The sequence below is a fragment of the Onychomys torridus genome, chromosome 1, assembly GCF_903995425.1.
Source record: "Onychomys torridus chromosome 1, mOncTor1.1, whole genome shotgun sequence".
NCBI lineage: Eukaryota > Metazoa > Chordata > Mammalia > Rodentia > Cricetidae > Onychomys > Onychomys torridus.
Genome location: NC_050443.1, coordinates 97,920,819 through 97,947,877, shown reverse-complemented (window position 1 = coordinate 97,947,877; position 27,059 = coordinate 97,920,819). Strand labels below are relative to the sequence as shown.

Here is a 27,059-nt window from a genome sequence, read left to right as displayed (position 1 = left end):
AGAAGGAGCATGTGTACAGCACACTCATTCCTTTGTGGTAACCCTGTGGCATCTACTTTGTGCACTTTTTGGTACAAGCATCTTATCTTCAGTTCTTCTGATGGAAGATCTGAATTGTAAGATCTGAGTGTAGAAAGGAAAATTTTAGGTGTGACTGACAGATTAGTTCACTTCCTCTGGAGCATTTAGTATCTACCAGATTTGCAATCATGGACCTGTGTCTCATCTGCCAACAATGTTACTAGTTAGTCACATTAAAACATCAAAACTGGCCGGGCGGTGGTGGCGCATGCCTGTAATCCCAGCACTTGGGAGGCAGAGGCAGGTGGATCTCTGTGAGTTCGAGGCCAGCCTGGTCTACAGAGAAACCCTGTCTCGAAAAAACCAAAAAAAAACAAACAAACAAACAAACAAAAAAACTGTTCTGAGTTTCCAAGTGCCCTGGTGTGATGGGGACACCTGCTGGTGAAGAGTGATGCTGCAGCTGTATCCCAGGAAGGAAGGATACCCATACATGGAAGTGGGTTCTAACTATAGAAGTCTTCCACTGTCTTTGCTCTGGCCAGATGTTAGTTCAGCCTGTCTTCTCCACCCCCTTTCCCCCCACCTCCCCTTAACTTTATAGCAGATGCCAAAGAGTCAAATGTGTCTCTAGTTACTTACAGAAATTTGATAAACTGGCTGGATTTTCTTCTGCTCTTTGCAGCATATGACATTTTAATGCTGTAGTGAGTGCTACAGCAATCAATCAGTACCTGTGTAAATAAACTCAGACACAAAACAATCATTTTTCATCCTCCTCATGTCTTAAGAGGAAGAAATGTTTTGAGTTTTAGGCATTTATTGAAACTTTGCACATGACAATATACTTCGGCTGGTATCCCAACTTTTTACCATAGCTGCCTGCTAGATGGAAAAGCTTGCCATCCTCTTGAAGGGGCTGTAGCCTAGTCACATTCTCTGTATGTGAAGTGGCACTCAGAATGTGTGGGGAGACTCACACTCCAGGCCTGGGGTGTCATTTTCATCTTCCTCCTGTATTTTCCTCAGTCCTAGGCCAGGGTGTGATCCAAAAGTGCTGCAATAAAGAATGAAGACATGTTTTTATCTAGAGGGCTAAGTGAACGGCTGTGTGCTCCTACGATAGAGGACATAAGGTTTTAAGTAAGTGTGTACAACTGCTAGACTGGGCTCAGTGGAGAAGCCTGATTCAAATCCTAGAGATAGATGGACGACACATTTCAAATAAGCCTCATTTTTTTCCCTTAACTGTAAAATTCTAAAACATTTAAGTTATGTCTCTAAGGCTTAGAGAAGCATAGTAATAACTAGCATTTTCTGGGCACTTCTTACAAATCAAGTATGGATCAAGTATGGACAGTTAAACATCTGTCTCTTTAATCCTTTTTTTTTTTTTTTTGGTGCTGAGGATTGAACCCCAGGCCTTGCGCTTGCTAGGCAAGCGCTCTATCACTGAGCTAAATCCCCAACTTCAATCGTTAAAAGCAGCTCAGTGATACAAGTGTTCAATCCATTTTCTAAGCAAAGAAACAGGACCAGATATAACTCGTTTAAGTCATACTGCAAGCAACAGCCAGGTTTTAGTAATGCAAATGTGTCCTCAGAGTCCTTAGAAAGTGGGGTTAGTCTTTCGTTTTAGTTAAGACTTTGTTAGTGCATCTGAAAACTTTATACTATTACTTAATGATGCATGTCATTAAAAGTGCTCACAACTGAAGTGTCATCGGATACCTCTTAGTTTACTGCCACCTTTTGTGAAAATACATGGGGAGGATTAAGAGAGCTAAAGGAGCTCTTTGATGCAAGGAAGGCAGAACATGAGCAAAATACAAACTGTAAAGCTGCTGTCTAGCAAGTACTGACCTTTGATGGATGGCTCTCCAGTCAGATCCTTATGGTTCTAAGCATGAGTAATTGCACTTACTAGTTGTGTGACCTTGGAAAATTGCTTAAAAAGAGGCATTACAATTGGCTTAATAAGGATTCTAAGAATTCTGACCTAAAGTAGCACAATACTTGCTTATTAAGGGTCTGACAGATTCCCACGTGCCAACCCAGTCTAGTGAGTCTTCTGGACCCTTGCCTGCCTGCACCACACCAGACCTCCGGACCTGGACTAGATAAAACATCCTGTGCACTGGCTCAGTCTGTTGAGTCCCCAGGACTCTTGCCTGTTTGTGCCATCCTCCATTGCCTAGCCATCCTGTATCCTAGCCATCCTGTATCCTAGCCAAGTAACCTGAACCTCACCTGGCCACCATGTTCCTAATCCTCAGACCCAGCTTTAGTTACATAGCTTATACTCTGGCAAGTATACACAGCTTACCCAAGACCTAGGCTTACCCAAATAGACCAGTTTGCACAATAGCCATCCATCCTGGCCAGCTTGCCAGGCCAGCTTGTACAATAGCCATTCATCCCATCTACATTTCTTGCTTACCACTGAATTGGAATCACCCCTGTTTGTCGAATCCAAAATCAACATTGATTATCTGAAGGACTGACTACCAATTCTTGATACCTGATCTGAAATCAACCTAGCTTGGGCAACAACAAAACCAAAACCAAATTTCCATAATGTCTCTTCAAAACTCTAGCCCTATAGAAATGGAAATGTTCTCCAGTAAAAACTACCTAGATGAATTCCAGGACATAAATTTTTTTTTGTTTTTTTTGTTTGTTTGTTTTTTTCGAGACAGGGTTTCTCTGGTAGCTTTGCGCCTTTCTTGGATCTTGCTCTGTAGACCAGGCTGGCCTTGAACTCACAAAGATCCGCCTGTCTCTGTCTCCTGAGTACTGGGATTAAAGGTGTGCGCCACCACCGCCCGGCTCCCAGGACATAATTTAAAAGAACAATTATAAACATCAATGAATCCAAAAGCTTAAAGAAGACAACAGGAAATAACTCAATGAACTTAGAAGGATAAGAATAAATCCAAGAAAACATAAATATGTGGCTGAAAGAAATGACAAGATAGTTGAAGATCTGAAAACTGAATTTAGTAAAGAGGTAGAAATAATGAAACTGCAAAACTCAATAACCCAATTAGAAAACTCAGGAAAGCCCTATCAGTAGAATGGATCAAGAAGACAGAATATTAGGATCTGAAGATAAAGTATAGGAATTAGTGATGGAGAGAGAGCTCAGGCATTATGAGCACTCACTGCACTTGCAGAGGAAGAGGACCAATGTTCAGTTTTGGTTCTCAGTGCTCACATCAGGTAGCTTGGAACTGCCTTTAACTACAGCTCCAGGGGATCTGCTGCCCTCTTCTGGCCTCTAATGCAGTCAAACTCATGGCATATACATACACAAACTCATGTATATACAACATAAAAAATAAAAAGAATTGGACCACACTGGCAAAGAATATGAAGAATTAACAAAACTGCATGAAAGGTATCTAAAAAATTGTGGGACACCATGAAAAGACAAAATCTAGCCATGTGTGGTGTCATGCCTTTAATTCCAGCAGCCAGGGCTATGTAGAGAGAACCTGTCTCAAACAAACAAAACAAAAAACAAAAAGGCCAAGTCTACAACTTAAAGGCACAGATGAAGGACTAGAATCCTAAGTCAATGGCACAGGCAAGAACTTCAACATCATACAAGAAAACTTCCCCAAATTAAGGAGATACTACTTAAACTATCATTTGTAGTACAACATTTCCTAGAATATCAGAATCTTAGGATATTTTTCGCTTTTTGACACAGGACTTTATGTAGACCACAGTGGCCCAAGAAACAAAACAATTTGAGCCGCAAGATGGCTCAATGGGTAAAGGCATTTGCCAATGGGCCTGATAATCTGAGCACATGTATGCATACCCCCACACAAAAGATAAATGAATAAATCTAACAAAGAAAAATTTAGAAAGGGAGAATCTTACTATATAGTTCTATAATTTTCTAACTACTCCAAAAAGGCCCTACACACACACACACACCATCTACCCTCATGAACTATACTGTATGTTTTAGGATTTAATATTAATTTTTCTTTAAGTAAAATATTTATCATACTTTGTTTTGAAAAAAACAAAATCACTGATTTACTGAAAATCCCTCACAAGAGAATTTTGAGACATGTTTTCACAATGTACTACAGGACTGGCTTTGAACTCATAATCTTGCTTCAATCTTCCAAATACTGGGATTATAGGTATGACATCACACATGGGATTATAGATACCTTTCCAGCTCAGACCTACGATGGGTATATGTGACCTTGGATGAGCCACTGACCAGCTCTAATCTCCACCCCTTATCTGCTAAGTATGAGACTACATCAAGGTTTACCAAGCTTTAAACAGCCTACCTCCACTCTCATACATATACCTTCTTTATACATGCATTCCCTTTAAAATGAGAATTCTGCCTTAGTCTTGCCTAATCTCAGGTCTGATGTTGTACAGTTTAATGTAAGCCCTAAACATTAGAAGTGGAAATAACAAAAAAAAAGTCTCCTAAGAAAGCCAGAATTTACCTTGTGTATGTATCACACTTTGGGAAGCCCTGAACTACTTCACCTAAGACTTATCTAGCTCTCCAGTCTCCCACCCCGGTCCCTCAAAGTTCCTTACAGAACCACCTTGAAGAATAAGAATGGGATTTTAGTGGTTATTATCAAAGGGACAAAAGTATTTGAGTTCTGAGAGAAGAACCAATATGGCTAGGGCTGGAGGAGATTGGAGAGTGACAGAAGATGGGGGCCAGGGCAAGAAAAACAAACCAAGAAAAAGCTTGAAGGATGTAGTACCAATGAGCAAGTCTTTCCTGGCTGTGCTCCAGAAACAGAAGGCCAGGGTCCAGAACCAGAAACCCCAGCAGCTACCTTCCCTGCTGACTCCAAAACACACTCATTACCTGGAAGACATGCTTCTCCAAGAGAGGCGGAACTATTCCAAGTCCTGAAGGCATTGCTGGTTCAGGATGTATGTCCTTGAGCCATGCCTGGAGGTGCCTAGGGGTTAGGGCATATCTGCCTTTCAACTTCCAGTCCTTGCCTTTGAGAATTTCAAGGTCTACCTGTGCACTGTCACGAGTTTTGAACTCTTGAAAGTAGGAAAAATCCCAACATTTGTTATTGAGGGCCAAGAAAGCAGATCAACAGATAAGCTAAGGTCTGGCTAAGGTGTGAGAATAGGGTAGAATCAGAAGCTCCACCGTGGTCTACTCCAGGAGAGCTTGTTGGTGAATCCCTTCTATGACCTCGTTTACTGCCATCTCCAATCTCCTTCAAGGCTACATTTAATGGTATAGACTTACTCAGGAACCAGTAGTTTTTGTGCTTTCTGCTCTTAACATCTTTAGGCAGCATCACAGCTCCAGGTCAGGAAAGAGGCTGGACTGCTCCAACAGGTGTTCTTTAGAAGTTTTACCGACTCCAGCCACATATATATTAGCTTAGTTCTCAGAATCTTGCTCTAGCTCATGCACAAGGGTGTCACACTCAAGGGTGAACTCTGTCACATGACTGTGCACCTGACCAAGGAAAGATGGTATTAGTGGTACAAAGTCACCATTTTAACTAACCCTCTGTCATGCTATGTATCAGTAAGTCAATATGCATCTTCCTAATCTATAAGGAGGCCAATAAGTGCTTCATAGAACTGATTGTGGATTTAATTGATAAATAAAAATAAATACATATTTTTATATAAATCTATATTCTCCAGTTCCCTGTCTGCTGCCTCCATTGAAATTTGTTTATTTGTACAAAAAGAACTTCCCAAAATCACTATCTCACCCCCTTGAAAGCTAAAGGAATGGACAGACTCAGAATAGCCACTCAAAACAAACCATCCGGGGATAAGGATACTTGATAAAGAATATAATGAAGACCCTAGTCTAGCCCAGACCGATTTTTATAAAATTGAAAGTTACTTAGTCGGGACTAAGGGCATTTACTACAATACCTCATGCCTAGGCATCTCCAGGATATCCCTACATATGGGCTGTGGTAAACCTCACTTAGATGAAGGGGGTCTGCTTTCAGCTTTGGCTCTCTTACCCTGATGTAGGAACCTTCTACCAGAATGCCGTTCATGGTTTCTATAGCCAGCTGAGCAGCTTCCAGGACTTCATACTGTATACAGAAGTAAGGCTGCGGGAAGACCAAGGTTTTTACCATTGTTACTTTCCAACTCAAACTACTAGAGGAAGGGACTGAGAAAGGGACCCAAACCACAATGGATGCCTTTTAATGTGCTGGGCTAAACAGGCAGTGGATTGCAGATTGTCAGTCAACTTTAAGTAAAATCACCAAAGTTCGGGAATTTGTTTTCAGACAGTAACTTTCATTTTTCCATTTAAAATCAAAGCCCATTGTGATGGTAAGGAAAACTAACAAATTCCTCACTACCTAACTTGCTCTTCATATTTATTACAAAGCACTAAGGTCATTCATGTATGTCACAAGCAGGGATTCCCAGATGTCTGATTAGCTTGATTTTTAGGCAGTTTCCCAGTCCACTTGGGAAGCTAAGTTCTTCTGCTGGCTAGGCCAAATCTTATGACTCAAAGTAGCTAAATCACTGTAATCACCCAAGCCATATATCATCATAGAGAAAAGCCCTCCTATAGAAAAGTATTACGACATTGTTTTGGACAATTTTTTGAAAATGACACCAAAGGCAATTAACAAAGGTGAAAAAAAGGGCAAACTGGATTTCCTCAAAATTAAAAGCTTTTACACATCAAGACTATCGAATTGTAAAAGGCAGTCTACAAAATAGGAAAAAAATCCTACAAGCCACATAAGTATTACAAGATTGAAACTTAAAAATTATATGGAGTTTCAGTTTGGAATGACGAAAGGTTATAGAGAAGGATGGTCATGATGACTGTATAGTATCAGTGTACTTAACGTGAGCTTAAAGGGTTAGATGGGCAAATTCCATGTTATATATGTACTATACAAAAACAAAAACCAACAGCAAAAAAGCCAGTACGAAGACATAAATGGTTACAGTCTTGCAACAAACTTCCCAATTCCAAGTCAATTCTCAGAGATAATATTTAAATTTAAGGCCTCCACCCTTACCACTTGCTCCCTAATGTTCTATAGATAACCCTAATTCTTGGAGAAAGTCTTACCAGGTAGGCCTGGCTGACCCGGAACTAGATCAGGGTGGCCTTGACAGGGCAGTGATTGTGCTGCCTCTGCCTCCAAGTGCCACCATGCCCAGCTCTATAGATGTTATTATGCTGTTTCTGGTTTTAATTCCTGTCATATCTTCTTTTATGCTTAGATGTCAACCTTAGTCATTTATTTACTTATGATATAATAATGATGGTATGACCATAAAGATGGTGATTTAAGTTTTTTGAATTATATAAATTTTAAGATGATATATAAGTATTTAAACAATTAAAAATATTTTTCCTTTTATTGAAATAGTTTTAAAATCATTAAAATCTTTTATAGAGCATTTAAAAAAAGATTCATTCATTCATTATTTATGTTTGTTTATTTATTTATTCATTCATTCATTCATTCATTTATTTATTTTTGTATGCAGCATATATGACTGCAGGCCAGAAGAAGGCACAAGATCTCATTACAGATGGTTGTGAGCCACCATGTGGTTGCTGGAAATAGAACTCAGGACCTCTGGAAGAGCAGTCAGTGCTCTTAACCTCTGAGCCATGTCTCCAGCCTTATAGAGCATTGATATAAATAAAAATCTACTACACAAAATTTACTCCAAGAGACTAGAGAATTAAAGAAAAAGCAGGCCAGTAGAACTCTTACCTTGTTCAATGCTCCTACAATACACTGTTATCAGTTTTCCTTCAAAAACAGAAAATGAAAATCAAAGTTGAGTGTTATGTAGTGAATGGTGGCAAACACCTGTAACCCCAACTACTCAGAAGCTGAGTCAGGAGGACTGTATATCTTACAGCAACACAGGCTACACAATGAGATCCTCTCTAAAACTAAATAAAAAGGGTTAAGAACGTAGCTCATTGGTAGAGTGCTTGTCTAACATGTTTAGGCTCTAGGTTTAATTCCTAGTTACACACACACACACACACACACACACACACACACACACACACTCACACACTCCTATTTTTATAAAACATGTTTTTCAAATGTTAATGTATATTGAAATAATTTGGAGAAATAGGTGTGAATTTAATCCCGTGTGCATTACTCTCCTTAATGAAGAGAGGTTGTAAGTTATCGTGAACTTTGAAATGAAAGAGACGGTCTCAAACAGAAATCCACAACTGGTCAGAATACAGAGAAAACTGATGGTGGGGTCCCAGCCCCAGTTCATACATCTGCATCAATCACAACCCTTATAACTAGGGTTCAGGAAACATTGCAGAAGAGGGAACAGAAGAACCCTAAGAATCAAAGACCAGGGATGCCTGCTGAAAACAGTGTCTTCTAAACATGACCGAAAGGCTCATCTATGAACTCTCAACAATATGCTTGCCTAAACAGTATCTGCATATTGACAGCATCAGCTGACATGCCAATCTGGACAGGGGAAAGCTGGGAGAAGCACAATCAGTCTTCTCCAGGGATGAGCTCCCTGATAGGTTATCCAATCCCAACTGGTCATGCCCTAAACACATATGAACAAGACTAAATAGAAGGGAGATACACACACACATGTGCGTGCACTTAAATTTGTATATATATAAAACAATATTAAATAAGAGGTTATTAATTTGGTAGGAGAGTTGAAAGAGGTGGAGGGAAGGATGGAAATGCAGTATTTCCAAAATTGTGGGGCTAAAATGGTGGCTTAGTTGTTAAGAGCACTAGCTATTCCTCTAGAGGCCCTAGGTTCAATTCCCAACCCTCACATGGGAACCCATAACTGCCTGTAACTACAGTCTCTCAGGATTCTGATAGGTTTTTCTGGGCTCCATAGGCACTAGGCACAGGCAGGCAGACAGACAGGCAAAATACCGCCCCCCCCCAATAGATAATAAACTGTCAAATAAAAACATTTCAGGGGCTCAGGAGGATAAACAGATTGCTGAGCAAGCACAAGGACCTGAGTTTGGCCCCACATAAATAAAAGCCAGAAACAGCAGTGTATTTATAATCTCAGTGCTGGGTAGGTAGGGAAGACAACTGAACAATGGGGTTCCTATTACATACACATAAGACAATGACAGATAAAATATAAAAAGATACAGCCAGGCTCCAAACAAACATCTCCATACACCAGAAACCGAAGTTCTAAGTGGCATGTAGGGCCAAGTGTGCTGGTATCAAAGCAGACAGACTATGAGGTGACAGACTTAACAGTGTTCCACCAAAGACCTGAGACAGAAGCCAGACTGGGCACATTCACCAGGGTTATTGGTACAAAAACCTTGGCACAGCCATAGGCTGTACAAAGGGTGTCATCTTCCTCTTTTGTGAATACATACTACAAAGGTCATTCTCCTCTCTATGTGAAGGACATTTAATAGTTTGACAGTTTCTAGAAGAAAGCTCATCTATATCCCGAGTCAATAAAAGGAGTTTCTGACTCATTGAGTCCAGGCAGTCTAAAACACTGTAAAGAAGTAAAAGAGATTAAAATAAAAATAGTCATTTTCAGGCTATGACTTGCTAGTTAATTTTTGTGCCTATAATGTTGTCCAGTATAGTAGTCACTAGCAACATTTAGCTATATAAATTTAATGGAAATTAAATTAAGCCCAGTTAATCAAGTGCATTAGTCATATGTGATTAGTACTTTCCATATTCTCCTGAGTATTTTCATCATTGCAGAAAATCAAAGTAGATGGTGTTACCATACCAGGAGGGAAAATGAGCAAGAAGTATACCTAAAGCTATTTGTCAAGATGGAAGCCACAGTCCTAAGGATCTGACACACTCATTATGGTCTGAAATCAAACCCTTTTTGAGTGTGTGTGTGTGTGTGTGTGTGTGTGTGTGTGTGTGTGTTTCTCCAATCTGCGTTAAAGGCTACAAGCTAAGTTTTCTAACTTCAAAATACCAATGAGTCTAGCATTCTCTTCTCCCCTCCTCTGCCCTCAAGATAAAGAGTTTCTCAGCATAACCCTGGCTGTCCTGGAACCTGCCTCGTAGACCAGGCTGGCCTCTAACTCACAGAGACCTATCTGCCTCTGCCTCCTGAAGACTGGCATTAAAGGATCCAGCACCTCTTCTAATAATCCTTAGTCCAATTATTTCTGTGGTTTTTTAAATGAAAAATACCATTTTAGAAATTGGTCATATTCAGACAATTAGGAAATACATCCTTTACTTTCCTTTGCTCTTATTTGAAACAGAAATCCACCTACGATTGGGTGCTTAGTAGCTGCTCCCTGGTTTCCTGTGGCTTGACTGGCTGCTCTCAGTTCTCTATGACTAGCTATTGCTTCCAGACTGAGCTCTGCAATCTATAAGGAAATAAAGTGGTAAGAGTTTGTGTACAGAATTTGAGGGGAAAAATCTACTTCGGTGGTATTCTGTTTCTTTGGAACTATGACTGTGCCACTGCCTCAGGCACAAGCAAGCACCAATAGTATCAGATGGTTTATGACTGCTTAGCCAAGAACAACAATCTGTCACCAGCTACTAATGTCACATGAACAAGCTTTAAAAGAGTGGAGTGAGGCTGAGTAGAAAAGTGATGAAAATTTTGGCTCATCATTCCTTACTTAGCCCCTTAAAATATATTTCTCTGCAAACCTGTAACTTTTAGAAATGAAAAACAATGACTTTTACTGCAACATCAAAAAAAATCAGTATATTAATACAAAACTGTCAAAAGTCTAATGATATTTTTTTTCTTCTTCATAAAGTGGGAGTCTACTTGGGAAGTGAGATACACTTTTTTTAAAACAACCTATCTTGGGGTTCAACAGATGGCTCAGTGGTAAATAGCACTTGTTGCTCTTACAGAGAACCTGGGTTCAGTTCTTAGCACCTACATGGTGGCTCATAAACCATCTGTAACTCCACTTCCAGGGAATCCCATCCCCTCTTCTGGCCTACATCAGCACCAGGCATGCACATGGTGCACAGACATCTATGCAGGCAAAAAACACTCATACACATAAAATAAATAAATCTCAGTGATAAAACAAAACAAACCAGCAACCTATTTGAGAGTCTCCCTGCGCCCACCAATCCCAGAGGGCCACTCCTGCGCTCCTCTATGAGGACATGTGTCTTAGTAAAGTCTGTTAAAAATCATAACCATTCTTAAAGAATGGATGTAGTGATGCTTTTATTTGTGCACCCTGATAAAGCTTATCTGAGGATCAGAGGACAAAGCCAGCTACTATATTAAACATAGAGGTCAGGCAGTGATAGCACATGCCCTTAATCCTAGCATTCAAGAGGCAGAGATTCATCTGGATTTCTGTGAGTTCAAGGCCACACTGGGAACAGAGCCAGGTGTGGTGGCACAAGCCTTTAATTCCCAGCACTAGTTAACCATAGAGATCTAGAGGTCTGTACAGACAGGAAGTGATAGAGCTGGGTGGAAAGGAAGTAAGAGGGCAAGGACAGAAAGGCATATAGGTGTGGGTATATAAGAAGTAGCTCTCTCTGGAGGCTGAGGAACTGGTAAGGTGAGGTTGCTGTGGCTTGTCCTTTTCCTCTGATCTCTCAGTTTTCACCCCAATATCTGGCTCTGTTTTTTTTTTTTTAATATACATTAATAAGATCTTTTAAGATTCATGATACAAGGTGCAGTTTAGTCAGGTGTCCCAAAAGGAGCTGGCACATTGAGAGGCAGAGGCAGTTTCACCATGAACAGTAGGTAGGTCATGGATTGATGGCTCTGGGAAGAACTTATCCTGATTTCAATTGTAGAAGCAAGTGATGAGAATACTGGGCAGCAGGGAAGAGTTGGCAAAAGCTGAACCTAGTTTTTGTAAACCCATCAGCATAGGTCAATGCCTCAGCAGCCTATAGACAACTCCAGAGGGGTTAAAGGTCTAAAACTCAAGAACTCTACAGCATTCATTATTCCCCTACCACTGATATTGTCCCATAGATCAAAGGACCCATCAAGACCTCAGGAAGAGTGCAGGGCAGAACTTGGAACACAATGCAGCACCTGGATCAGAGCAGCCGACCCCAGGCTGCAGACTGGAGAGCAGTAGTGCATAGTCTGAAGTGGAGACTCTCAGTCGTCTCCCCCTTGGACAGAGCAGTAAGGAACTATATGCATCCGGGAAATTTTGTGACAGAACCTCGTACAGTATCCTCATAGACAACTAAGACTCCGAGCAGACCACTGGACACTGGAAGGATTATACAGCGGTGGGACCAGAACTGACAACTCCAAAGTTTAAAGAACACAGAGGTATTACTAGCATTTGCGATTCCACTTGTGAAGTCCACCTACAGACAGAGCCAGCACCTGTAATTCAACCATCTAAAGAAAGATCCAGGGCTGGAGAGATGGCTCAGCGGTTAAGAGCACTGGCTGCTCTTCCAGAGGTCCTGAGTTCAATTCCCAGCAACCACATGGTGGCTCCCAACCATTTGTAATGAGATCTGGCGCCCTCTTCTGGCATTGAGGCAGAACACTGTATACATAATAAATACATCTAAAAATAAATAAATAAATAAAATTAAAAAAGAAAGAAAGAAAGATCCAGAGGGGAGAACAGGACCTCTTATCATAATGGAACTACCAGAGGCAGCATGGGGTTCTAAGAGCCAAGAAATGTGAGAGACTCAAAACTGAACCCCAGCCATCAGTTTTCATATTCTATATCCCCATCCAACTCTCTCCCTCATGCTGATTCCACCCTTATTTAATGCTCAGTATCCACTTGGCATGACAGCTAGGCCCTGCTTGTCTTCTCTTACACTGCTTATTTTCTCCCTTCTGTATTCTTTCCCTTTTCATTTTCCTTTCCTGAAGAGTATAGCTGGTCTGCGGGGTCTGTCTGGCTCAGCCGCCAAAGAGATGGGGCTGTACTGTTATTATTGTTGTTGGTTGTTTGTTTTGTTTTGTTTTTCAAGACAGGGTTTCTCTGTGTAGCTTTTGGAGCCTTTCCTGGAACTTGCTCTGTAGACCAGGCTGGCCTCGAACTCACAGAGATCTGCCTGCCTCTGCCGCCTGGGTGCTGGGATTAAAGGTGTGTGCCACCACTGCCCGGCTATGGGGCTATACTATTATTATCTGATTACATATCTTTACCTTTCTTTTTTCAGTTTACCTTCAACCAAAATTCTGTCCCCCACATTTTTGTCCCTTCAGGTCCTTTTATCCTAGCAGATAGAAGGAAAAGGTAGAAGGATCACTACAGATTTGAAGCCAGTCTGGGCTGTATCTACACAGTAAATTACAGGCCAACTGGGTTTATAACAAGACAGTGCCTCAAGGAAACCAACAAAAATAATTTTACAAAGTCTTTCAGAAACTGTCCTTTTTGAATCTATAACCACTGAACTGCTGCTCAAACAATGGAATGTGCACCTACTCCAAGACAGTACAATAATTACCATAAGAAGTATCAGTTCAATGATCATCATCACCTGTGTGGTGCTCAGTATATTCAATGTACTGTGTTAAGAGCTTCATCTATAGTTATCTGCCCTCAATAGTATTCCAGCAAACTACATATTTCCAATTTACAGATTTAGAAACAAATTATTCAGAGCAACTGCCAGTTGATATAACTAGATACTGAATACTCTACACTTAAAAATAGATAAGCCCAACTTCAGAGGCTGTATATACTTAGTATATTATGTTACTGATACAGGTCTTAATTCTAACCTTAATCACATTGCTAGTTTTGCAAAGAAAGGTAAGAACATAAATAATGATCTATGGATTGCTGTGGGATGTTCTGTATACTGGATTGTATTGCTCTGATAGGTTGATAAACAAAATGCTGATTGGCCAGTAGCCAGGCAGGAAGTATAGGCAGGATAAGTAGACAAGGAGAATTCTGGGAAGAGGAGATGCCAGCCAGCAGTCCTGGGAGCAGCATGTAATGGCAAACAGCCTGAGCTAATGGCTGAGCAGTTTTAATTAATATAAGCCTCTGTGTGTTTACTTGGGTCTGAGCAGCTGCGGACCAGGTGGGACACAGGAAAACATTTAGCTACAATGGATATCTGAACCAATCCCATAATATTAAGAAAGCCAAAAGTACTGGTCAAAGATACTAACCTTCTTTGTCCCATACTTAAGAAAATACCGAGCTAATTCAAGAGTTGTTCTAGCATCTTCTCTGGTATCATGACCAAGCTTGTCTGGGCAATGTATATCCTTCCTAGAAATTAACATGCAATGTATGTATCTGGGAATATTTTTAATGATTATTTCTTTTAATCACAGTATATAAAGTTTCACTATTGTAATAATGAGATTTATATCACAACTACCAAGATCCCTTTTCTCCGCTCAACTCTCAGGCCTCAAGAGGTGCTGCACATCCAGAACACCTTAGAATGGCTTTGACCACAAGAAGTACACAACAGTAATTAAAGATTAGCCAATGAAGTCTCTAGGCCATTCTTAGATGTATCAACAGTTTCTTTCCAGAAGATTTTTATTCATATGCAAGTATTTGTACATTTAAATATCTTTTTGGTTGTGTATGAAAAATCTTAAATATGTATATATTTATGTCGATATACTTACTATATCTAATCTATTATATCAATATCTACATAAAGAGCTTTCTCAGCAACTCTATTTTATTCTAAGTAATATCTTAGGTTTTTCCACATTAGCATACACAGATCCATCACATTCCTTTGAATAATAACACAAATAACTGTAATTTAATCAGTCCTCTACAATTTTTCTTTCATTTTGATCCATTTTATATGCTTCAAAACTACAAGATATATTCAATATAAGTATGCTACATTTTGAAATTCCATGGTACTAGGGACTGAACCTCAACCTTATAAAATGATATGCAAATGTTCTATCACCAACTTCCTTCAAAATTTTTTTAAATTACATTTGTTTGTTTATGTGTGTAGGTGTGTACCATGTGTGTGTGTTTGGTAGGGGGATGGGCAGAGGACAACTTATGGGAGTCAGTTCTTTCAGGGATGGAACACAGGTCATAAGGCTTGGCAACAAATGCCTTTACGTATTGAGTCATCTTGCCACCCAAACACATTTGTTTTTTAACTTTTCCTATTTAGTCAGGGTCTCATTAAGTTGCTCAAGATAGCCTTAAACTCACTTTAGAGACCAGGAAATCCTTAAGCTTCAGAATCTCCCTACCTCTGCATTCAAAATAGCTGAGAATATATGCCTACCCTGTCAAGTCCAACTGTATTTCCTTAATTTCTTCATTTTATAAGAACTGGAGGAAGTAATATTTATAAATTAAGAAGATAACCAAGACTGAATTGGATAATGCATATTAATTTATGTACAATGTATCAGGACAACATTATAACATGTATAAAACTACCCTAAAATAACTCTGGTTAAGAATCTTAGCTTAAACCTTCTGCCCTGCTTCCCGATATAAATCAATGAGGTATCAATAACATATGGATGTATCACCTGGAGAGGAAAGAGAATGAATAAATAGCATATTATGCTAAAGAAAAAAAACAGGAAAGAGGGTTGGGAGTTAAGAGCCCAAGTCTTTACATCTTAGATAAATGGAATTTGGTTTTTTTTTATTAGAGAATAAAATCTTAAAGCAGATAGATACTTTCAATATTCTGAGATGCAAGTCTAGGGAATGGCCCACTAACAGTATCAGGAGGAAGCAGTTCTCTTAACAGCTTCTGTACATCTCTGAGTTTGGTTGTCACTGGGTTAAGAATCTTCATGACTCCTAAAAAACTTTAAAGAGAAATAGACAGACTAAAATATCAGCTTTTTTTCCAAGGAAACACTTTGATAAATTATACTTAATATATATCTATTATAGAAAAAAAGCTGAAGATCCAAATAAGCAGATAAGTTTAAAAAAAAAAATCAACCATAAACTTCTAGAGGAAAACATGGGCAGTACTATTATACATGATGTAGATGGAGGAAAGGATTTCCTCCATTTGCCCAAGAATTTAGGCCGACAATGGACAATCAGGACTTCATAAAACTAAAAAGCTTTGCAGAGTCAAAGAAACACTCAACTGGGTGAAGAGGAAGCCCATAGACTAAGAGAGAGTCTTTGCCAGCTAGATATCTGGCGAAGGTTTAATATACAGAACATACAAAGAAATAAAAAAAAAAAAGACTGAAAAAAACAAAACAACAACAACAACAAAACCAGGACCCACTTTAAAAAATGGGCCTAGGTCCTGAATAGAGAGTTCTCAAAAGAACATCTTAAAGATGTTCATCTGGGGGTTGGGGATTTAGCTCAGTGGTAGAGAGCTTGCCTAGCAAGCGCAAGGCCCTGGGTTTGGTCCTCAGCTCCGGAAAAAGAAAAAGAAAAAAGAAAGAAAGAAAGAAAAAATTTCGGGCTGGAAAGATGGTTCAGTGGTTAAGAGCACCAACTGCTCTTCCAAAGGTCCAGCAACCACATGATGGCTCACAACCACATGGTGGCTCACAACCACCTGTAATGAGATCTGGTGCCCTCTTCTGGCCTACAGGGACACATGCAGGCAGAATATATACATGATAATAGAATAAATAAATAAACCTTAAAAAATATTTTTTAAAAATGTTCATCTGCCCTAGCAATTAAGAAAATAAAATCAAAGTAAGTTTGAGATTTCATCTTACCCCACTCAGAAAAGCAAGTATCAACAATGGACAACAAATACTGGAGGAGATGTGGGGAAAGGGAGCCCTCATTCACTGCTGATAGGATTACAAACTGCTACAGCCACTGTGGAAACCAGTGTGGAAAATTCTCAAAAAGCTAAAAACAAATCTACTACATGACCCAGCGATACCACTCCTTGGAATATACCCAATAGACCTGACATCCTATTCCACAGATATTTGCTCCACCATGTTCACTGCTGCTGTATTCACAATAGCTAGAAAATGGAAACAATCTACATGCCCTACTACTTACAAATGTATAATGAAAATATGGTACACATACACTATGGAATACTATTCTGCTGTAAAGAAAAACAAAATCATGAACTCTGCAGATAAATGGATGGACCTGGAAAAGATCATATGGAGTGAGGTAACCTAGACTCAGAAAGACAAACATTGCACAGTTTTTCTTATTGGAAGCTCCTAGCTCCAAATCTTCAGCTGTGAGTACAGAGCCTCGTACTAATTACAGAAACCAGGAGAGTAAAACGGGACTATTGCCAGGATAGGGAGGTTGGGGAGCAAAGGGGAATAGCAGGGTACAGGTAATCTGATTGGGGTAATAAAAGGTACGAGGGCTCCTTAGAGAAGGAGGAGGTAAATACAGAAGATGGAAAGAGGGTAAAGGGGAATGGTAGATACAAATGATGTGATTGAGGAAATGGGAAAGGGGAGATATCCTTAGTTGGGGGAAGGGAGGAAAAATAACAATATGGACAGCTGAAAGGGCCACAAAATATTAATTATTTACCTAAAGAACAAACAAACCTATAATGCACATAATTCAGTGTATAAATATGACTTTTCTCATTTGGGCTGAAGGTGCTCTCTCCAAGGACCAAAGACCACATACCAAAAACCCCAATGCAAGACATGAGAAGCCCTTTTTTAGTTGTTAGCCAAAGCTATCTAAAAGACTCCAATAACATACAGCCTATTGTTGTTGCCCTTGGTTACCCCCTGAGTCAGGAGGTAAGTCCCTATGGCTGAAGAAACAATGTACTTCAGAAACAGGGCCCACAAGCCCCTGAGCTGGAACTGACCTGAATCCTCATCCCTGAGGACTAGCTTTCATGGTACCAGAAGGTGTACGCAAGCTGCCAAGGGAGAGAGGCAACCAACCATCCTACTGAGCTACGATGCATGTGAACCACATCAAGAAGGAACATGGCAGCATAGCCCCATGGGTATAGCCATGCCACACAGACTTTGGAGGTAGTCAACTGCTCTCTAATGGACTTAAGACCCACTCAACAAGAGGGATATTATGCTTGGTATTGGAAACCTAGCTAACTAATCAGTGCTAGTGATGTCATGGTTATTGGAGGAGAATCTGCAACCACTAATTTACTAAACCAGCATAATCTCTAACAACAATCTATAAATATTTGTCCTTACACCCACAGATCAGTACAGTCTTCACCTCTAATTAAGGACACTCCTCTCTGTAAGAGACAGAGATCACTACAGAAAATCACAACCAATCAAAACACAGAGTTGTGGAGCCCAGTCCCAATGATACATTTATAGAACGCTCACATATCTAGGGCTCAGGGGACATTGTGGAAGAGGAGGGTAGAAAGACTGTAAGAGCCAATCAGGGATTTTGCTGTGAGAATGTGCCTCTGGGTGATGTCAGAAGCTACACCCATAAAGTCTCACCAACATAACTGCCCAAATGTGAATTTATCAAGAAGGGGGGCAATAAACATGCCAAATTGCACGGAGAAAAGACCATGAGGCCTTAATCCTACACAAAAGGCAAATGAGGAAAGCTGGGAGTGTGCCGTGGAACAATCTTTATACACTGTAAATATGTATTGATCTCATTGTTAATAAAAAGCTGATTGGCCGATAGCTAGGCAATATTTTGCAGAGAGAACACTGGAAAGAAGGGCAAAGTCAGAGGAGTCATCAGCCAGACAGAGGGGAAACAGGAGGTGCAAGATGAAAGCGAGGCAACACCATGTGGCAGAATGTGGATTAATAAAACTGGGTTAATTTAAGTTGTAAGAGCTGGCTGGAGATGAGCTTACGTTATAGCCCAGCATTTATAATTAATACTAAGTCTCTTGTGGTTATTTGGGAATGACTGCAGAGACACAGAAAAACTCCACCTATAAGTGTGGAAGAGATGGCCCTTTCCAGGGAAGAGCTTATGATTGGGTAGTCTAGTGCTCAAACAGACAATCCTGAAAAAACACTTACTCAACAGGTTATATTTGAGAATTTATAGGTATATACAACTACATATATGCACACATCACTAACAACTGATGCAAAAAATAGGCCAAGAGTTTGAGGAGAGCAGAGAGGGAGCAAAGGAAAGGGAGAAATGCTAGAATTAAAATAAACAACAACAACAACAACAATAATAAAAAAGCCATAACTTAATTATCCAAAGATTATAATTTTTCCCATTTTAATAAATATCCTTCCACTTTTTTGGCATGTATACATTTATAGATATATTTCATATGTGTTGTTTTGTGATTACATTTGAACGTCAATAAATGAATTTTAGTATATCCTTTTAAATGGTAAGAGATTCTATTTTACAGTTGTTTAAAAATGTATCCTCGGGCTGGAGAGATGGCTCAGAGGTTAAGAGCACTGACTGCTCTTCCAGAGGTCCTGGGTTCAATTCCCAGCAACCACATGGTGGCTCACAACCATCTGTAATGAGATCTGGCGCCCTCTTCTGTATACATAATAAATAAATAAATCTTAAAAAAATAAAACAAAAATAAAAACGTATCCTCTAATTTGACATTTGTAATATCTTTTAAAAAGACACATATTCTCATCTTTTTACAAAACTGTGACAAACCCACTTTCACCTATCTTTTTGCTGCATATGACTATTTTCTAGAAATACTATCTAATTATCAGGTGCTAATAGAACAGCCTATATCATTAACATGGCCTCTCTATGCCTAAGTAAACATGGATGCATGGGTATAACTTCAGCCAATGAAAGTAATGTTACACTGGTTGTTTCTTTGCCCAGTCACTATGTACTTCTGAAGTTTTATGCTGATCTTTGCAAAAATAAAAATTAAAAGACTAAAATTGGTCATGTGTGATGGTATATGACTTTAACCCCAGCACTTGGGAGGCAGAGGCTAGTAGATCTCTGTGTGTTCAAGGCCAGCCTGGTCTATGTAGCAAACGCCAAGCCAGGTGTGGTTTGAAAGAGAACAGCCCCCAAAGGGAGTGGCACTTGTTGGAGGAAGTCTGTCACTGTAGAGGCAGGTTTTGAGGTCTCATATATGCTCAAGCCATGCCCAGTGAGACAATTTACTTCCTGTGCCTTTGGATGAAGATGTAAGGAATCTCAGCTCCAGCACTGTGTCTGCCTGCATGCTGCCTTGCTTCCCGCCATGATGATAATGGACTAAACCTCTAAAGTTAAACGAGCCATCCCAATTAAATGTTTTCCTTTATAAGAGTTGCTGTGGTCATGGCGTTTCTTCACAGCAACAGAAACCCTAACTAAAATACCAGGCTATATAGTGAGACTCTGTCTTAAGAAAGGGGGTGGGATACAGACTAAATTTAGGGTTTCAGATTTTCTGTTATGGAAAACATTTGCTGGGGAGTCAAGATAGATAAGCATTAAGATCATTTGACTGCCAAATAATTGTTTACAGATATTTAAGCAAGGTCTGGCCAGAACACAGAATCTCTTCTCCAACTCTGTGGTAGTTGCTAGAGAACAAGTGCAACTGCAAGACTCTCAGATAAGGCAGGTGATATTCTGCCGACTTCTCACAGTAAGGCGAAAGGAAGAGGGAAAGTGACGTAATGCAATTTCAGCATTAAGATAGATGCAGGTGTTGGCTTAACCTTTTATGAGAAAATAAACAGATAAAACCCAGGAAGCTGAAGTTGTGGGCCACTCCTGTTAAGTCATATTCCATTCTGGAATGGTTATAGGAAGAACCAGAACTGCGTGAGGTAAAAGAATACCTAGTGCCAGGCAGTCGTGGCGCATGCCTTTAATCCCAGTACTTGGGAGGCAGAGGCAAGTGGATCTCTGAGTTCAAGGCCAGCCTAGTCTATAGAGCAAGTTCCTGGATAGCCAGGGCTGCTACACAGAGAAACCCAGTCTTGAAAAACAAAACAAAATACCTAGTAAGGTAGTCCAGAATCTTGAAGTCAGGTTTAACCAGTTCATCCATAATACAATGGCCTCCTTCAGCAACCAGTGAGATGCGTGTGAGTTCTCTCCCCTTAGATGTAAGGCACTAAAATACAAAATACTGCTGAACTGCAGAAGCCATTGCCTCCCCTTATTCTGTACTATATCAGCTACCACCTACCCTCAGCTACCAAGATTCCTGCCAGCAACTGCAATGATGCTTGCTTACTAACAGATCCAGGATGAATGAAACTGAAGCTGGAGTATTTGCTGAACATTATGTTTAATGGAAGCAATACAACTGCTCTGGAAAATGGTTTTTTGAGGAAGATAAATGGCTAGGGAAGCTAAAGCAAGATCAAAAGTTCAAAGTCAACTTGAGCTATACAGGGAGATCTTGTTTTACTTATTTTTTGAAGGAAGATAATAGTATCAATCATAATTGCTCCTGTCATTGGTAGAATATGTATTACCCAGCATTATGGCTAAGAACCACCACTTTTATTAAGCACATTCTAAATTTATAGCATAGCCTTAATTATTACCCACTTCATAGGAGGAGAAACTAAGGCAGAAAGGGGTTAGGGGACTCAAAGTGACAGTCATTAATAGACAAGACTAGTATACAAACTAACAAGAATCAAAACTATTTGCCAATACTACAGGAAAAGGATGTACTTGTCTTTGGAAGAATTACTAAATTAGTAGGGAAATCCTGTTTCTAATTTTCAATGTGCAAAACCTAAGCCCATAGTTGCTGTGGGATATTCTGTATGTTAAATATGTTGCTCTGATTGGTTAATAAATAAAATACTGATTGGCCAGTAGCCAGGCAAGAAGTATAGGCAGGACAAGGAGAGAAGAGAATTCTGGGAACAGGAAGGCTAAGTCAGAGAGATGTTGCCATGACAAGCAACATGTAAAGATACCGGTAAGCCACAAGCCATGTGGCAACTTATTAATAGAAATGGGTTAATTTAAGATATAATTAGATAATAAGAAGCCTGCCACGGCCATACAGTTTATAAGCAATATAAGTCTCTGTGTGTTTACTTGGTTGGGTCTAAGCAGCTGTGGGACAGGTGGATGAGAGAGATTTGTCCTGACAGTGGGCCAGGCAGCACTGTAGAAAACTCCAGCTACACACAGTAATTAAGGTAGAATTTTCATGGCAGCCACAGAATAGAATATCTGTTCAAAAAACCAATATTTTCTGGTAATGTGTTAGAAACTACTTAGAAAACTTAAGACTAGCCAGGTGGTGGTGGCACACTCCTTTAATCCCAGCACTTGGGAGGCAGATCCAGGCAGAGCTCTGAATTCGAGGCCAGTGTGATCTACAAAGTGAGATCCAGGACAGGCACCAAAACTGCACAGAGAAACCCTTTCTTGGGAAGAAAAAAAAAAAAAAAAAAAAAAGAAAGAAAACTTAAGAATAATTTTTCATTTGGAATATAGATCCAAGTATTCTCCCAAAGGGCCTACTTTCAGCTATTTAAACTAAGAAAGGCGTGGGTTCACTAGTTCATTGAACTCAAGAAATCATCTTACACTATAGTTTGCAATATGCTCCAAAAAAATCAAAGCATTACTTACCATTTCTGAGTCAAGTCCAAAGAGGGGACTACTATCTGTTATGGAACCATCACACTTGGTAGGGATAAAGTTTTCACAGTCAGAAGAACCTAAGAATAAAAGGAAGTAAATACTACTACCTTGTTTTTTTGTTTTTTGTTTTTAATTTTTAGTTTTAGAGATAGAGTTTCTCTGTGTAACAGCCCTGGTAGTCCTAGAACTCACTTTTTAGACCAGGCTAGCCTCGTACTCACAGAGATCTGCCTGTCTCTGCCTCCTGAGTGCTGGGATTAAAGGCGTACACCAACACGCCTGGCTTACTGGAGCTATTTATTAAATATAATAAACACTACTCTGATAATCCAGGAAAAGTCAAATAACATTATTTACTGGGAACTCTCTCTGTGTTACTTGAATTATGAAGACTAAACAAGAAGCAACCTCTCTGGTTAAGTTTTTCTCCATCCACTGTTAATTCTGAATGAATATTGTAGGTGCTGTTTTAGGGGGCCTAGGGCCTAGACTTCCTGATTACCACGCAAACATTCTTTCTTCTTATGAGAAAGAATTAAACCCAAAGTTACTGGACACTTCCCATGTAGGTACTAGGAGAGAAGGAATAACATGCAAATGACTCCATGTGGCATTTTTCTTTTCTAAATGAAGCAAGTGAAAACAGGAAAGAGATTGATTCACCATAACAGACATCTAAAAAGAATATGTAACAGGCAGAAAGTCTGAGTAACTTTCAGTGTGTGCACTTAAACCCAACTCTATCCCTGAGATTTCCCTGAAGTCACTATCCAGAAATGTTCTTCAACTTCTTGGAATTATAAGCTGAAAATTCCCTCTAGAGGTTCAATGCAGGTTCAGGGAAATCTTTCCATTATATACACTAAGATAACAACCAAGCACACATAGCTCAGGGATCCAAAACATTTGAATCATTAAAGATTTCTACCTCCACACAGTTACTAAAGTAGTATGCAGATTTTATTTGACAAGAATTAAAGACTATGAAACCTTTGCAATAGTTTTTTTGCCTCCTAATAGCCAGAAATTTCCAACTGATTGAAATTAAAAGTATTAAAATGTATCCTCCATGAAGATCTACAGGCAATTAATATTTGCTAGGGGAGGGAGAGACTTTTTTTCAATTGTGTAGCCACTAGTAATGTTCATTTAAAATTTTTTTTATTGAAAATAGATTCTTTTCTCATACAATATATCCTGATTATAATTTCCCCTCCCTCTACTCCTCCAAGTTCCTCTCCACATCCCCTCCAGATCCACTCACTTTCTGTCTCTCATTAGAAAAGAACAGATTTCTAAGAGATAACAACCAAATATGACAACATGAAATATAGTATGATGAAGGAAAAGCTATCATATTGAAGTTGGACACAACAACCCAAAAGGAAGAAGAGTCCAAAAGGCAGGCCCAAGAATCAGAGACACACTCATTCTTGTAGTCAGGAGTATCATAAAAATACTAAGCTAATAGCCCCCCCCCCTTCTATATATATATACACACACATATATATGTATATATATATGTATGTATATACACACATATATGTATATGTATATAATTATTATATATATAATATGTACATACATATATGCTGAGGATCTGGTGCAGGTCCCGTGCTTGCTGCTTCAGTCTCTGTGAGCTCATATTTGCCTTGCTTAGTGGATTCAACAGAAGGAGTTGTTCTTCTGGTATACTCCACTCCCTCTGACTCTTAGAATCTTTCTGTCTCTTCTCCTGTGGGATTCCCTGAGCTCTGGGGGGGAGGGATTTGATGGAGACCTTCAATTTAGACTCTGTCTCCACATAAGAGACGTCAGTGCTCCTAACTCATGGAGCCAACTCTTCAGCCCACATTAACTGATTTAATTCTATGGCAATCCTATGATATATGAACTAAATTTTAACTCCATTTCACAGATGGCTTGTTCTTTTAACTTGAAAGTAAATTTTTACATCCAAAATAAGTAAAGAATTCCAGGAATTCAGTAATAAAAACAGAGTCCAATGTAAAGTTGGACGAAGGTCCCCAATAGATAACTTGCCAAAGATATATGAAAAGATGCTCAGAATCATCAGCTGTCAGGGCACTGCAGATGAGGCTCACAAGGCAGTACTTCACAGCCTCAACATGAAAATAATAATAAGTATTGGTAAGGATGTGTGGGACTCAGAGCACTCCCACATTGCTAAGGAATGGCACAGCAGCTCTTTTGGCAAATAGTTTTATAATTCCTCAAAACTTAAGTCAGAAAGCTACCATGTAGCCCAACATTTACACAACGAGATACCCAGCCACACAGAAGTCCTGTACCTAAATGTTCAAAGCAGCACTGTTCACAAAATCAAAACACGGGAACAATTAAATTGTCTTCCACATGATGAATAAATGCATTTACAACATGTTTACGCTTGGGTTATCATCAGGAACTGAAGTGAAATGAAGAACCAATACAGAGTACAGCACGGATCAAACCTGAATACATGTAAATTAAAAGAAACCAGTTTAAAAACACACACACACACACATTGCACTAATCCATTTATATAAAATACCCAGAATAAGTAAATCTATAAAATCTATATAAAAAGAAAATTAGTTGATGGCTGTCTCAGGGTATATGGTTTGAATAAGAATGACTCCCACAAGCTCATAAGTGATTGCTTAGTCCTCAGTTGCTGGAACTATTTTTGAAAGCTAAGGGGTGTGGCCGTGTCGGAGGAAGTGTGTCATAGGGGGCAGGCCTTGCAGTTTCAAAAGCCCCTGCTATTCCCAGTATCTGTCTTCCCTCTTTCTCTATTTCTATTCCCCTCTTTGACTCACTAGTCTTCAGAAGCACATTCTTTTAGGCAGCAGACAGACTTACAGATTCAGAGAGGGTAACAGAAACCAAGGATGGAAAAAAAATCACCCAACAAAAACATCAACCACCTAGCATCACCTCAACTACTCTAACTTCAGATGCCTAAACAGCATCACAAAGACCTAATCATTAATAATCAAGATAATATGCCTCCACCAGCACCCAGGAACGTCTATAGTAGGTCCTGAGAAATGCAATATAACTAAAGCATAAAGGCTTTAAAGCAGAAAGTATGAGAATGTTCAAAGACCATAAAGAATATGGGAATAAATCCTCTAATGAAGTCTGTGAAAACACAAATAGTGGAATGAAGTAATGGAAACTATTTACAACATGGAAGTAGAATCTAACAAAGAAACTGAATCACTAAAGAAAACCTAAACTGAAATAAAACTGGAAATGAAAAATATAGAAAGTCAAAACAAAAACCTCATAAATAAGGCTCACCAACAGATTATAAGATATGGAAAAAAGAAAGAAACTCGGGTGTTCAAAACAGAGTAGAATACTTCAGTCCAAGAAAATGTTAAATCAAATAAATAAACAAACAAACAAGCAAGCAAGCAAACAAACAAAACATCTAGGCCTAAAACATACAGGAAATCTGGGGCACCATGAAAAGACCAAAGCTACAAATAATAGAAATAAAGGAAGAAGAAACTTAGGCCAAAGAGATGGAAAATATTCTCAACAAAATTATAGAAGAAAATTTTCCCAACCTAAAGAAAGACATGCCTATCAAAGTAAAAGAAGCATACAAAATACCAAATAGGACCAGAAAAAAATTTCCCCACAACACATAATAATCAAAATACTAAACGTACAGAACAAAGAAGGCAGTTCTAAGAGGCAAATTCGTAGAGCATTGAGTACCTACATAAAAAGTTTGGAGAGATCTCATATTAGCAACTTAGCAGCACACCTGAAAGTCCTAAAACAAAAAGAATAATGCCCAAAAGAAGTAGAAGAGTATACAGCAAAAAATAATCACACTCAAGGCTCCAATCAAGAAAACAGAAACAATACAAAAAAGGGATGAAACGAAGAGTTGTTTCTTTGAGAAAAAACAGTAAGATTGATAAATCCTTAGCCAAATTAACTATAAGACACACAGAGAAGATCCAAATTAATAAAACTAGAGACAAAAAGGGGGACATACAATACACACCAGGAGAATCCAGAGAATCCTAAGGACAGACTTTACATATCTGCACTCCACCAAAGTGGAAAAATAAAAGGATGAATTTCTTGATATATACAACCTAGAAATGTTTAATCAAGATCAGATAAGCAATTTAAACAAACCTATAAACCTTAGTGAAACAGAAGCAGCAATTAAAGTCTCTCAGCCACTAAAAAGCCCAAGGCCAGATGGATTCAGCACAGAATTCTAACAGACCTTCAAAGAAGAATTAATACCAATATTCTCCAGATTATTCTGCAAAATAGAAACTGAAGGAACATTTCCTAACTCTTTTTACACGATTTTTACAATTACCCTAGTACCTAAACCACACAAAAACTCAACAAAGAAAGAAAATAGACTAATCTTTATGAACAGATACAAAAATTCTCAGTAATACACTTGCAAACAGGATACAAGAACACATCAAAAAGATCACCTACCATGATCAAGTACACTTCATTCAAGACATACAGGGATGGTTCAATGTATATAAATTGATAAACATAATCTACCAAATAA

At 39.1% G+C, this 27,059-nt stretch overlaps 1 protein-coding gene across 1 annotated transcript in view; it reads right to left on the bottom strand.

Annotated features, from left to right (window-relative positions):
• Positions 1–4,139: 4,139 nt before the first annotated feature.
• Rexo5 (RNA exonuclease 5) overlaps positions 4,140–27,059 on the bottom strand; it is a 38,104-nt gene continuing 15,184 nt past the window's right edge. The window contains 12 exon segments of the mRNA XM_036177386.1: positions 4,140–5,076; positions 5,291–5,347; positions 5,350–5,506; positions 6,036–6,128; positions 9,390–9,552; positions 10,317–10,405; positions 14,152–14,254; positions 15,419–15,513; positions 15,668–15,713; positions 15,715–15,801; positions 20,875–20,990; positions 22,481–22,569. Coding sequence (XP_036033279.1) covers positions 4,853–5,076; positions 5,291–5,347; positions 5,350–5,506; positions 6,036–6,128; positions 9,390–9,552; positions 10,317–10,405; positions 14,152–14,254; positions 15,419–15,513; positions 15,668–15,713; positions 15,715–15,801; positions 20,875–20,990; positions 22,481–22,569 — 1,319 coding nt within the window. The 3' untranslated portion in view covers positions 4,140–4,852.